Here is a 13,492-nt window from a genome sequence, read left to right as displayed (position 1 = left end):
TCTCCATTTACGGTGTATTTGTGTCTTCGGCATATTTTGTCAAATTCGGACGAATTGTTCCAAAGTAATCGAATCGTATCATGACCGAAATTCAGATTGCATCACTAATCCTGATCTTTGGATATTTATTTATTTTATTCATTTTCATTTCCATCTGCAGTCCCTGGGCAGGTAAATAAAACAATATAAACAAAAAACACGGAAATAAATGCGCACATAAACATCGTACAACTTTAATGATGACAAGTTTAAAGTCCTAAAAGCCAATTTTTTACATTTCTGGAGAACGTATATGTATAAAAATCAAAAGTAATGTTAAGATCATCAGGTAGTTTATTCCATTCTTTAATTGCCTTGTATAAAAAGGCAGATTGTGCAAATGCCGAATTTCTTTTAGGAATTCTGCAATCCTGCTGTAGATCTAGATACTCGTCTGTTCTGAGTGAAGATGTACTACACTTTTAAAAGGGGGAGGAGCAATGATATGAACTATTTTAAAAACAAACCTAACATTTGAATAAACAATTAAATTTTCAAAGCTTAATAACCCGCATATATTTAATATACCGCAATGATGATACTGTAAATATCTCATATCTTATACGTTTATGGCATGTTTATAAAGTGATATAATGGGCTTTAAAGTTATCTCGTTTGCTTGCGACCAACAAGAAATACAGGATTTAATATGAGAAAATATAATTGTGTTCAAATAAACCCACGATGCCTCGTGTCTAAACATCGCTATATTATATTTCAATGCATTAGTCATTTTTTTAAATACATGGTTACAGAGTATTCAACGTAAGATCTGAATGAAACTTTTTGCATGATACATGAGAGCTTTGTTGCTACTTGATCAGCATTACTAACATGTGCATGTATGACAACATCATCTGCATACATTAAAATACATACATCATCATCACACACAGATGGAAGATCATTTATATACAGGCTAAATAACAGTGGCCCCAGTATTGATCCTTGAGGGACTCCCGAATTACATGATTTGAGTTGAAAGGATGTATTGTTAATTTTAACACACTAGAAGATAATCCATAATTCGATCATTTAATAAGAAGAATTCACTCTCTTTCACTGACTGGTTTATAACATAAGTTCTAGGAGTAATGAAACTGAGTTTGTTAATGATTAAATGATTGTATTAGCTTCGCGTCTATTAAAATGTAACATTGAATTATCATTCAATATTCCTCTACTAATCCAATCCTCAGATATTTGAGAGTCAGTGAGATTCCCACCTAATTTATTGGCAGACTCAATAAAATAATTATTAAAATTCTCTGCTATTAAATGACTTCTGTGATCATTTGTGCATTCAATTATAAACTAAAATCGCGCGCGCGTTCGTACTTCCTAGCTCGTTTTCTCATTGGCGGGTCAAATTCTCTGGGCGGGCAAAGCAGAGAAGGGGGAGGTAACCTCCCCCTATATGACGTCATATAGGGGGAGATTCAAGATCAGCCCGTCTGAGATCTCATTTTCTCACAGGCAGAGAAAGATAGGCAAAACTCGGTTTACACCGACTGAACTTTCTAGACACGAGGGGACCAAATACAGTCTAGGGGAACTAATATAAATGTTAAAAAACCTCAGAAAGTGAAAATTTCATGTCAGGGGACCTTTAAGTCATTAAAACGGAACAGAACTAAATGTGCATTTAGGGGTAAAATGTTTGCAAATGGTGGTCAATTGGCTGTCAAATGGTGGCCAATTGGTTGTCAAATGGTTGTCAATTGGCTGTCAATTGGTTGTCAAATGGTGGTCAATTGGCTGTCAATTGGTTGTCAAATGGTGGTCAATTGGTTGTCAAATGGTTGTCAATTGGCTGTCAATTGGTTGTCAAATGGTGGTCAATTGGTTGTCAAATGGTTGTCAATTGGTTGTCAAATGGTTGTCAATTGGCTGTCAAATGGTGGTCAATTGGTTGTCAAATGGTGGTCAATTGGTTGTCAAATGGTTGTCAATTGGTTGTCAAATGGCTGTCAATTGGTTGTCAAATGGTGGTCAATTGGTTGTCAATTGGCTGTCAATTGGTTGTCAAATGGTGGTCAATTGGTTGTCAAATGGTTGTCAATTGGCTGTCAATTGGTTGTCAAATGGTGGTCAATTGGTTGTCAAATGGTTGTCAATTGGTTGTCAAATGGTTGTCAATTGGCTGTCAATTGGTGGTCAATTGGCTGTCAATTGGTTGTCAAATGGTTGTCAATTGGCTGTCAATTGGTTGTCAAATGGTGGTCAATTGGTGGTCAATTGGCTGTCAATTGGTTGTCAAATGGTTGTCAATTGGCTGTCAATTGGTTGTCAAATGGTTGTCAATTGGTTGTCAAATGGTTGTCAATTGGCGGTCAGTTGGTGGTCAATGGTGCATGTCACTTAATTTTGCTTTTTAGGGGTATTTGTCATTTGTAAAATTTGAAGGCTTGTTCGCAATAACCCAACAAATACCAACTTCCAATAGTTTGTTTGTTATTATGCATAAAAAGTAAAAAATGTAGAAATACATCTTGTACCATCATATCATTTTATAAGGTTTTATAAGGAGGCGGCTGTGGCTCAGTTGGTAGAGCGGGTCGGCTGCCAATTGCAGGGTTGGTGGTTTGATTCCCGCCCCACATGACTCCACATGCCGAAGTGTCCTTGGAAAAGACACTGAACCCCAATGGCAGACTAGTGCCTTACAGTTCTGCCACCATTGGTGTATGAGTGTGTGGCATGGCGGAGGGCGGGGCTGGGTCGTGATCCTACACACCCGGTCCCGTATTAGGCTAATCAAGCCTTCGAGAGGGATAAAGGTCGAGTGCAGAGGATAGTGCGGGAGAGAGAGATCGTTTACGGACAAGTCATATGTATGTGTTTGTCTTTTACGTTTCTCCGATACGTCTCCGATACGTCTCTATCAGACGACAGCCGCGACTCTCCGGGCGGATCAGAGGTGGACGGAACGCCCCGCCGCATTCTCGGGGAACAGAAGGGGTCTCCCTTGCCCCTGGCAGCGGTTCTCCTGCTCCAGGCGGTCCGCGGTCTTAAACCCCGTCGCGTTCCAGCGGCCGGTAGGGGACTCCTCCGCCCCTGGCAGTGGCCCTGACCACTCCAGGTGGTCGGTTAGGAGCCCCTTCTCCCCTCGCGGTCGGCGGCCGTCGTCCTCTTCCAGGCGGCTGGGCTCCTCGTCCCCCGGCAGATGGCCGCGGCTGCTCCGTTGAGGTGGACGGTAGTGGCGAGAACTCTACTACGGCGTATCCCTCCTCCTTCCCGGGTTTTCGGCACCAGTGTAAAGTGATCAATGGAAAGGAGGAGGCGAGAACCGGCTTGACGATATAAATAATATTTTAATTAACAACTTAAACAAAAGACAAACACACACACATGACGGACATGTCCGTAAACGATCTCTCTCTCCCGCACGATCCTCTGCAGTCGACCTTTATCCCTGTCGAAGACTTGATTAGCCTAATACGGGACCAGGTGTGTAGGATCACGACCCCGCCCTCCGCCCTGAGTGTGAATGGGTGAAGACCATTTACCATTTATAAGGGTTAAACATGCATGGCATTTAGGGCTGGGTGAGCAGTATTTGAGTAGATCAGTGTTTGTCTTGTTGTGTTTACACACAAGTCATTGATTGACTTCAGTGTCTGAATTCAGTGTTACTCTCAAAACCAGTGCCACCATCAAAATAACAATTTTGCATCATTGTCTGGTGACTGGCCAGAATGGGAGGATCATAGTATCTGTAAACTGATATCCTGAGTCAATTGATCCAAATATAAAGTGAGTGCCTTTATTTCGAGGGCATATTAGTGAACAAAACTGATCAGGTTGGACTTGGATCTCAGTTGTTTGTGGGGGTCAATGTCCCACATTCAGCTTTCAGACTGACAAACAACTGTTCTGAGCTGCAGGAACACACATTAGGTCGCTGCTGAAACAATGGATCATTTTCTCTCTAAAACGTTGATGTCACTGCTGGCTGTTTGCGGGCTGTTGGTGACCGTGCAGTCCACAGCGGGACGGTTCGAGCGCAGCATTAACAGGCCCTTCAGGTCGGTTCTGAAGGTCCATAACGGGATGAGATGGGGGTCGTGGGGGCTGAAGGATATGTGTCCGAACGGCATGTACGCCGCAGGGTTTAGTCTTAAAGTGAGTATAATCGTTACTGGAACACAGCAATGTGGGATGGTGATGGAGTGAGCTGTCACTGGCCCGGCTTGTAACTCGAAAGGCTGCAGTTTGAGCCCCAGTTTGGTGGGTTTGTTTACGTACTGATTTTAGGTACTTTTTTAAGGTGGCAGGATTGTGGGAATCTCTGCTGGTTGGTGATAATACAGCACTCAATGGAATTCGTCTTCACTGCATCGACACGTCCACAAGCTCATCGGGCCCTTATGAAGACTACGCCAACGTTCAGTCCGACACAGGAAGGTAAAGCGTTTATTAAGTGCTGTCATACAGAGGATCTGTCCCAAAACCTAGTAAGCTGCCTTCTAAGTGAATATTCCGGCTTTACTGTAAGTTCAGCTCAGTCGACAGCATATGTGGTGGCATAACATTGATTGCCATTGATTGACTCGTCCGTCCTTTCCTTTAAAAAAAATCACAAATCTGTGTTCCACTGAGACACTTACAATGGAAGTCAATGGGGTAAATTTTTGGAGAAATGTGAAGCTTACAATTTTACATTAATTCTTCTGTATTATTTGAGCTGTAAAGTTGTTTAAAGTGTCATTTTTACAGTCATTTTAGGGTGTACGGTTTGTTGACATTACATCGTCATGGCAACCGAGTTGTAAAATTGGCTATAACTTCACACAGATGAGGCTTGTAAGTGATTTAATCACAGTAAAACCATATTTCCACACATATTGTGTCTGTACTTTTGAAACAGTATTTTAATGTTTACAGATTAAACCCCATTGACTTCCATTGGAAGTCTCACTGGAACACACATTTTTACATTTATTAAAGAAAAGGAGGGACGACTATCACCCCTGAAGTCGTGAGTTTGAATCCAGGATGTGCTGCTGAGTGACTCCAGCCAGGTGTCCTAAGCAACCAAATTGGCTCGTTGCTAGGGAGGGTAGAGTCACACGGGGTAACCTCCTCGTGGTGGTAATTAGTGGTTCTCGCTCTCAATGGGGCGTGTGGTGAGTTGTGTGTGGATCGTGGAGAGTAACATGAGCCTCCACATGCTGAGAGTTCCTTAGCAACCAAATTGGGCCGGTTGCTAGGGAGGGTAGAGTCACATCGGCTAACCTCTTCGTGATTGCTATAATGTGGTTCTCGCTCTCAATGGGGCATGTGGTGAGTTGTGTGTGGATCGTGGAGAGTAGCATGAGCCTCCACATGCTGTGAGTCTCCTTAGCAACCAGATTGGGCCGGTTGATAGGGAGGGTAGAGTCACATGGGGTAACCTCCTCGTGGTGGTGATTAGTGGTTCTCTCAATGGGGCGTGTGGTGAGTTGTGTGTGGATTGTGGAGAGTAGCATGAGCCTCCACATGCTGTGAGTCTCCGCGGTGTCATGCACAACGAGTCATGTGATCAGATGCGCGGATTAACGGTCTCAGACGCGGAGGCAATTGAGACTTGTCCTCCGCCACCCGGATTGAGGCGAGTAACCGCGCCACCACGAGGACCTACTAAGTAGTGGGAATTGGCCATTACATTTTATTTGGATAAAAATGTAAAGAAAAGAAAAGGAGGGACAAGTCTGTACAACTGGTGCTGAACTAGGGCGGCTTCATGACACTTTACACTGAGAATAATGACCACTAAAGTTCTGAATGTGTGTGTGTGTGTGTGTTTATGTGTTTTTTCCTCAGTTGGGGTAAATGGACAGATATTAAATGGTGTTCGGGTGGATTTTTGACATCTTTTCAGCTAAAAGTTGAACCCTATCAAGGGGGCTGGGACGACACAGCGGCAAACAATGTCAGGTGATGATCATAATTTGCTTTGCAGCAACCAGTTTTCCTAATAGTACGAGTCTACTGTTGTTAATTGAATGTTTATGGACTCTTTTCACGGTGTTGTATATCAAACTGTGCTGCATTCAGACACGTGAACACAGTCCTTATGAATTGTGGATCTTCACCAGGTTTAACTGCAGTGGAAATGCAGAAACGCTGAAGGGATCTGGAATGTCGTGGGGCGAGTGGGGCGACTGGAGCGAGACGTGTCAAGGAAGAGGAATCTGTGGCATCGAGACGATGGTAGAAGCGCCGCAGGGGGTCGGAGACGACACGGCTCTCAATGACGTGCGCTTGTTCTGTTGTGATTAAAGTCCTGTGGTCACAAACGGACTTGCGTTGACTTTTGTGATGAGTTGACAGTTTAAGAAAGTGATTCTGTAAGTACTTTTTGTCATGCAATAAAATAAGCAATACATATTCAATATCAGTCAAGCCGAGTTCTTCTTCGTTTCTTGAAATATTTGAAATTCTGAAATGTTTTCGCAAAATCACAGGGGAAAACAAATAAGAGGGTTTCCATTTGTGTGAATGTGTGAATATGATATACTCCCAACAAAAAAGAAAATGGCGTGCCTTGCGCCCCATCTGCCGGCTGGTCATCACCGCCTTCCTCGACCTGGGAGGAGACAGGAGGGGAAAAACAACAACAACAGCAAAAAACTAAAAAGGCGAGGGAAAGGACAACACGGAGCGACTGAGAGAAGCACCGGTTCTCTGATGCACCGTCGCGTGGTCCCCGATCACTCCTCCACACTCTCAGGTGGACGACAGCCATTCCTCCCCGAGCGGACCGGAGTCAAACCTCTGACCCCCAGCGGACAGAACGCCCCTCCGCTTTTATGGCGTCACGTGGAGACACTCCTCCGCCCCTGGCAGCGACTCCATCGCTCCAGGCGGTCGGGGAGTCCCGACCCTCCTCGCCTCACGGACGGCGACCGTTCCACGCGTCTGAGTGGTCGGGCTACTCCGCCCCCATGGAGGATGGCAGCGGCGCGCCCCTGGGTGGACGGCAGTGTTGAGGAGTCTACGACGGGCATCCCTCCTCGCTCCCAGGTTTCGGCACCAGTGTAAAGGGGTGAAAGGGAAAGGAGGAGGCGAGAACCGGCTTAACAATATCAATAATGTTTTAATAAATAAAAACACACAAAACACATACAGGGCAGCTGCCCGTAATTCTCTCTCACTCTCTAACCTTCGTCGCCGGCCGACTTTATCCCTTGTAAGCCCCAACAGGCTGATTGGGGACGGGGAGTGCGTCGTTCCAGCCCGGCCCTCCTCCGCTTTACACGGTTGTCTTTTGCTCTTGCTACAGTATATGGACACTTTTTGCATTCTGCACAGATCATTTTTGTTTTATATCAAGGCTATATTATAAGGGAACTGTTTAACCTCGTACAACCCCACGTACATGCACTAAATAGGGAGCAAGGGAGCATCCTATAGCTCTCCTATAACTGTTCTGAGACCAGTGCAGACAGACAGCACACTGGAGGTCAAGTCATGCACTAAATAGGGAGCAAGGGAGCATCCTATAGCTCTCCTATAACTGTTCTGAGACCAGTGCAGACAGACAGCACACTGGAGGTGAAGTCATGCACTAAATAGGGAGCAAGGGAGCATCCTATAACTCTCCTATAACTGTTCTGAGACCAGTGCAGACAGACAGCACAATGGAGGTTAAGTCATGCACTAAATAGGGAGCAAGGGAGCATCCTATTGCTCTCCTATAACTGTTCTGAGACCAGTGCAGACAGACAGCACACTGGAGGTTAAGTCATGCACTAAATAGGGAGCAAGGGAGCATCCTATTGCTCTCTATAACTGTTCTGAGACCAGTGCAGACAGACAGCACACTGGAGGTTAAGTCATGCACTAAATAGGGAGCAAGGGAGCATCCTATATATATGCAGTTAAGTGCATTCACTCCTAAAATCTAAAAAATCAACAAAAAAAAAAATATTTTTTTTTTTACCTCAAATGCAGTAAACAATATTAATACTGATTTTTTTATTTTTTTTTTTGTCATGTAGAAATGAACATTTGAATATAAAGCATTGTTTTTGAGTTGGGCAGCAAAATGTACTCATATTAACTACAGAAAAACAGCAAAAGTTCATTAACAACTCATTTATCTAGGGCTATATTAATCGTTACATATTAATATTATCCAAAACAATCAATTGTTTTCCTTTTACCAGACTCTTCATTATTTAAAGGCACTCAGTAATTTAAATAACTCCCTTTAAAAAAGAAATTAATTATAATATTGAAACATATGTATGAAATCATGAGCACTCACATGAGATGAGGACTGTAGTCATATCAGTGACCTTATAAAAGCTGTTTTATTCTACATGGAGCAGGGGTGCCCTCATGGGGCGGCCATTTTAGAATCACATGATCAGCTGAATACTACTGGCTTAATCTCAGGTAACCATCTTTTTATTGAACACTTTCACTCATTGATTAAATTAATCATGGTTGATTGTGAATAGTGAATTAATGGCATCTGTAACTGAAAACTGCTGATTTTAAATGATGCTGTTCCACACCACTAGATGTCACTGTCAGTCCAAGATGACACAAACAAAGAGTTATTGAGTGTAGCTACCTTTAATTCACATTTTTCAATTAAAGTTAATTAGAACTGAACATATTTACAAAGCAGAAAAATATCATAACTTCATACTTAATTCATGAGTGTCAATGCTTAACGCTTTTTTGTTAAATTCTGCTTTGTAGTTGCATTTATGACAGTTTACCATTGTAGGCCTACGTGCATAGTAACCAGATTTTAACTATGGTATTAGTAAAATCACATTAATCACAGGTAAAAAAATCAATAAAAAAAAGATCACCATGTTTAGATGTAATTATTGTATGTAATTAATTTCTAAAAATAAAATAAAAATAGTAATAATCTATGGAATTTGTAATGAAAAACAATATCCTAAAACACATGTAGAAATAATAATACATTTTTAAAAAAACTCCATAAAAGTGACTTTTATTGCCCTAATATACAATATTTCATATTTTTGTAGGCTCATATATTACAAATATATACACTATTTCTGACAAAATACCATAGTTACTACTACAGTTAATGTTACTATAGTAACGGTGTATATTTCTATAATGGTGCTGATTTGAGGAATGAAACGCCTGTAATTACCGTTGTGAGTGGAACAATGTTTTCCTGTTTACCTCTCGTCAATGTAGTTTAATATGACGGGATGTTTAATGTTGTTTTTCTGTAGTACAGAGTCTTTAAGTGTCTCGTATCAGATGGTTTATAACAGAGAATTCTGTGTCAAATTCAAACGGGTCTCACGTGACTCGCGCTGTGTTAAACGCGGGACAGCACGGCGCATGCGCAGAGCAGGTTCACGAGATTAACGAGGCCGGTCCCGTTTTTATTCTGCTCTGCCTGTCAAAACGCGCTGCAGTTTGAGGTAGCGCCATTTTATCACACTCTTGTATTATTTACGCACACTAAAGAATCCATATACTGTCTAAACTACATTATAAATATATATGCAGACACTCAAAGGTGTTATCAACCGGTTCTTTTTTTATTTTTTTATTCAGTTGTACATAGCATCAAAATTATTATTTTTAATATGAAAAAATGACTTAAATCCAGACCTCGGTGACCTCATAGCTGGCTACAGCCATGTTCACAACTAAAGATAAACGTCTAAAAGAGGGTGTATTGATAGTAAAATCAGCATCAGTGGCAGATTTGGGTGTGTTTACAACTAGGCCTGGGAAACCTGCTGTGTCTGAAGTTCAAGACCCTAAAGAGCAAGTTCATCCTCAAAAAAGTTTTCCTTCCTTAACTTATGAGCAACAGACAGACTTGATGCTTTTAGAAATGGAAAATAGTAAAATAGGTCAAGAAATTGAACTTTGTAAACTAAGAGAAGGTAAGTTAGAGGCTCGGTCTAATATTGTGCAATATTGTCACAAATGGGTAAACTCATTTTTGCAGTGTTTTGATGTTGCAAGAAGTCTTAAGCTGCGTTCACACTGCCAGCTACTTTGTCCCTGCATGTCGCCAGCGGTTAGGTCATTAGTGGTGTGTATGGAGAGTCTAAACAGCACCGTTTCTTTTCAATTAATATTATTATTAAAATATTAGGATCATGCGAGCTGTACAATCTTCTCTCTTATTGGCTGTCGCTCCCGATACTCGCTCTTCATTTGCATACAGTTAAACATTTCTCAAATTGTAACGTCGCTGGACACGCCCACATTTGGTTGCCAACGGTCGTCATCGCTCGTGTTGCCGGAAGTCGCCAGCTCTCATTGAAAACGAATGAGATGAGGTCGTTTTGTCGCCAGTGGCTGGCGGTTAGGTCGTTAGTAGTGTGTGTGGAGAGTCTAAACAGCACCGTTTCTTTTCAATTAATATTATTATTAAAATATTAGGATCATGCGAGCTACCATCTTCTCTCGTATTGGCTGTCGCTCCCGATAGTCGCACTTCATTTGCATAAAGCTGAACATTTCTAAAATTTGTCACGTCGCTGGACACGCCCACATTCGGTCGTCAACAGTTGCGTTGCCGGAAGTCTCCAGCTCTCATTGAAAATGAATGAGATGAGGTTGGTTTGTCGCTGGCAGTGTGAACGCAGCTTTAGTCTTATGCCCAAGTTTAGTGAAGATGAGTTGGACAATTTCTTTAGCTTATTTGAGCGCTTAGCAAATTTGATGGGATGGAAAGATAGAGAACAAACATTATTGTGGCCGTGTGTTCCAAGGTAAGGCTCAGAAGGCAATTCTACACATAGTGTAGCACAGGGGTGCCCAATACGCCGATCGCAATCTACCAGTCGATCGCAAAGGCAATGCTGGTAGATCGCACAAAATGTAAATGTACTTTCGTTAAATTTTAATAAAAATAAATATGTCTTTCATTCTTTTAGTTTCTGTCTGACTTGCACTTGACGAGTAAATATTGACCAAGCGAGGTTTTGTTTATTCTGTTGCCATAACAACTAGGTTTAGCATATGCGCTTCAGAGACTTCTGAGAACAGCTGAATTGCGATACTACTGCCCAGATTAGGCAAAACTGAATGGAATCAGACAGTAGCTAATCCGGGCAGTAGTATCGCAATTTCACGCTCTGTTCTCAGAAGTCCTTGGAAGGCGCATATGCGCAAACCTAGTTGTCATGGCAACATAATAAACAAAACCTCGCCTGGTCAATATTTACTCGTCATAAGAATAAGGTAAATGCCCTGACTATTGTAATCTATTGTGCTGTAGGTGTTTTGGGTTTAGTTTTAAAACTGAATGATATCAACATTGAACATTATTATATATTTGTTTATTAATTACAAGATGGATTCCATGTAGGGATACATGCAGTAGTCCCAACAAGCATTTTCTTATTTTAAATGAAACTGTGTTTTTTTTAGTTGAGTTCAACTTATTGAGTTGGTCATTTAAAAGTTGATCATCACACAAAAAAGTGTGGGCACTCCTGGTGTAGCAGATAGTCAGGTCTATGTCAGGTCAGGTCTATGTCTCCCTGTTCTCTTTCACCTCACGCAGGGAGTTGATTAAAGCTCAACAGGAGGAAAACACTTTAAAGGAGACGTTTACTTCTGTTTTGCCTTCTAATAAGTTAGGGGAAGTAGCAAGTGGTTATTTTGTTGAAGATGGCATACATAGTAAGTGGCTATCTGGTAAGGAGGTATTGTTAGGTCATGCAGAGAAACCGTTCCGAAAAATGCCCATGGAGATGTAGCTGGTCATTTCAGGGTCACCAACCTCTCAAACCAGTCCCCTTATATCCTATCCCAGTTGTGGATCCACCATTCCTACACTCGGTAGTAGACGGTGTTGGTCTGTTACCACCGTCGAAATCTGGTAACACCTACCTCTTTACTGTAATGTGTCAAAATACGAGATATCCAGCTGCTTATCCTCTCCGTTCCATCACGACTCGTTGCGTAGTTAAGGCATTGACTCAATTTATATCAATATTTGGGATTCTTAAGGTCATTCAAAGTGACCAAGGAACTAGATTTACCTCTGGTATATTTCAGGAGGTGTTAAGATGGCTCGGGGTGAGGCATAATCGATCTACTGCCTACCATGCACAGAGTCAAGGAGTTCTGGAACGCTTCCACCAGGCCTTAAAATATCTGTTCTGGGATTATTGTGTGGAGCTAAATCGTGATTGGGAAGAGGGTTTGCCATGGTTGTTTCTGGCAGCTCGGGAAGTGTTCCAGGACTGTTTAGGGTTTAGTCCCACTGACTTGGTTTTTGGGCATAAAGTGCGTGGACCACTTGAAGTTCTTTGTGATGGTTTACATGTGGCTGAGGCAACTCCGGAAGCTGTTGCAATGGCTGTGGCTTCTTCCCCAATGACAGCTGTATCAGAAGATGTTGTGACACCCGATGAATATCTTTTACAGCCACGTTTACAAAATTATGAAACGGTGGCTAATACGGAACAGTTGGTGAAACATTTACCTGGTCAACAAAGAGTTGAGTTTATGCTCCTACTCGGACTCATCTAATAGAGCATGACATAGCGTAACAGATGATATTAGTTACAAATCAAAAAGAGAAATGGAAAATGCACACCGCAGTCACGCTCGGGCCTCAGGAGGATGATGTTCATTGTGTTGAAACCATGTACCTTTAAGGAAGAAGCCTTTATTTTGTCACACATTACACATTTGCACATATACAGTGAAATTCTTTTTTTCGTATATCCCAGGGTAACAATTAAGCAGGTAAGGAGGAAGCTGGGATCGGCTTTACAAACACATAGACATTTAATGACACTTTTTAAAACTCGCTCTGCCCAGATGCCGCTTAGCTGAGCAGGGCGGAGCCAAGTTGGGGTCAGATTGCAGGGTCAGCCATGATACAGTGCCCCTGGAGCAGATAGGGTCAAGGGCGTTGCTCAAAAGTGGCATCTTGGTGGTGCTGGGGCTTGAACCCACAATCTTCTGGTCAGTAACCCAAAGCTGAGCCACCTTTATAAGTATCACAGTATTGAGTGTTAGAAAACCCAATCTGTCCTTGTGATTACGAAGTCTGAACACATTTTCGCTCATTTGTTTTCTATACTGTCGGTCACTCACAAGGAGACTGAAGGTCATAGAGATCAGCACCTAAACGGCAAATAAAAACAAGCAAAATGTGGTTGATTATATTTCATGTCGGTCAGATGGTCTCTTCCTGACTAAACATATTTACAATAATAAAAGATAATTTTGCATGTTTAAACCCCTGTAGGGGTGGTCCATGAAATGTAGAGATGGCATATTCAATTGTTGGTCAACAAGACAGTGAAAAGTCACTATGGACTGGGTTCCAGCAAGCTCTACAAGATTGCTAGAGGTTCAAAGTACAGAATTGTCTTGAAGTATACTACATGTGTGTGATGTTTTTCTGAAGGTGGAAGGAGATCAGGGCGATGGAGACGACACCGCACTCAATGGAATTCGTCTTCACTGCATTGACCCGTCC

General features: G+C 42.2%; 1 protein-coding gene across 1 annotated transcript; it reads left to right on the top strand.

The window, feature by feature from the left end:
• Positions 1 to 3,818: 3,818 nt before the first annotated feature.
• Positions 3,819 to 6,416, top strand: LOC127628919 (vitelline membrane outer layer protein 1-like). Its single transcript, XM_052105900.1, has 4 exons — positions 3,819 to 4,164; positions 4,310 to 4,446; positions 5,845 to 5,958; positions 6,120 to 6,416. The coding sequence occupies exons 1-4, from the start codon at positions 3,955 to 3,957 to the stop codon at positions 6,301 to 6,303; spliced, it is 645 nt and encodes a 214-aa protein (XP_051961860.1). The 5' UTR covers positions 3,819 to 3,954; the 3' UTR covers positions 6,304 to 6,416.
• Positions 6,417 to 13,492: the final 7,076 nt, after the last annotated feature.

This window comes from Xyrauchen texanus, chromosome 35 (assembly GCF_025860055.1).
Source record: "Xyrauchen texanus isolate HMW12.3.18 chromosome 35, RBS_HiC_50CHRs, whole genome shotgun sequence".
Taxonomy (NCBI): Eukaryota; Metazoa; Chordata; class Actinopteri; order Cypriniformes; family Catostomidae; genus Xyrauchen; species Xyrauchen texanus.
Note: the sequence above shows the minus strand (reverse complement) of the source record. Positions and strands in the feature narration are given on the sequence as shown.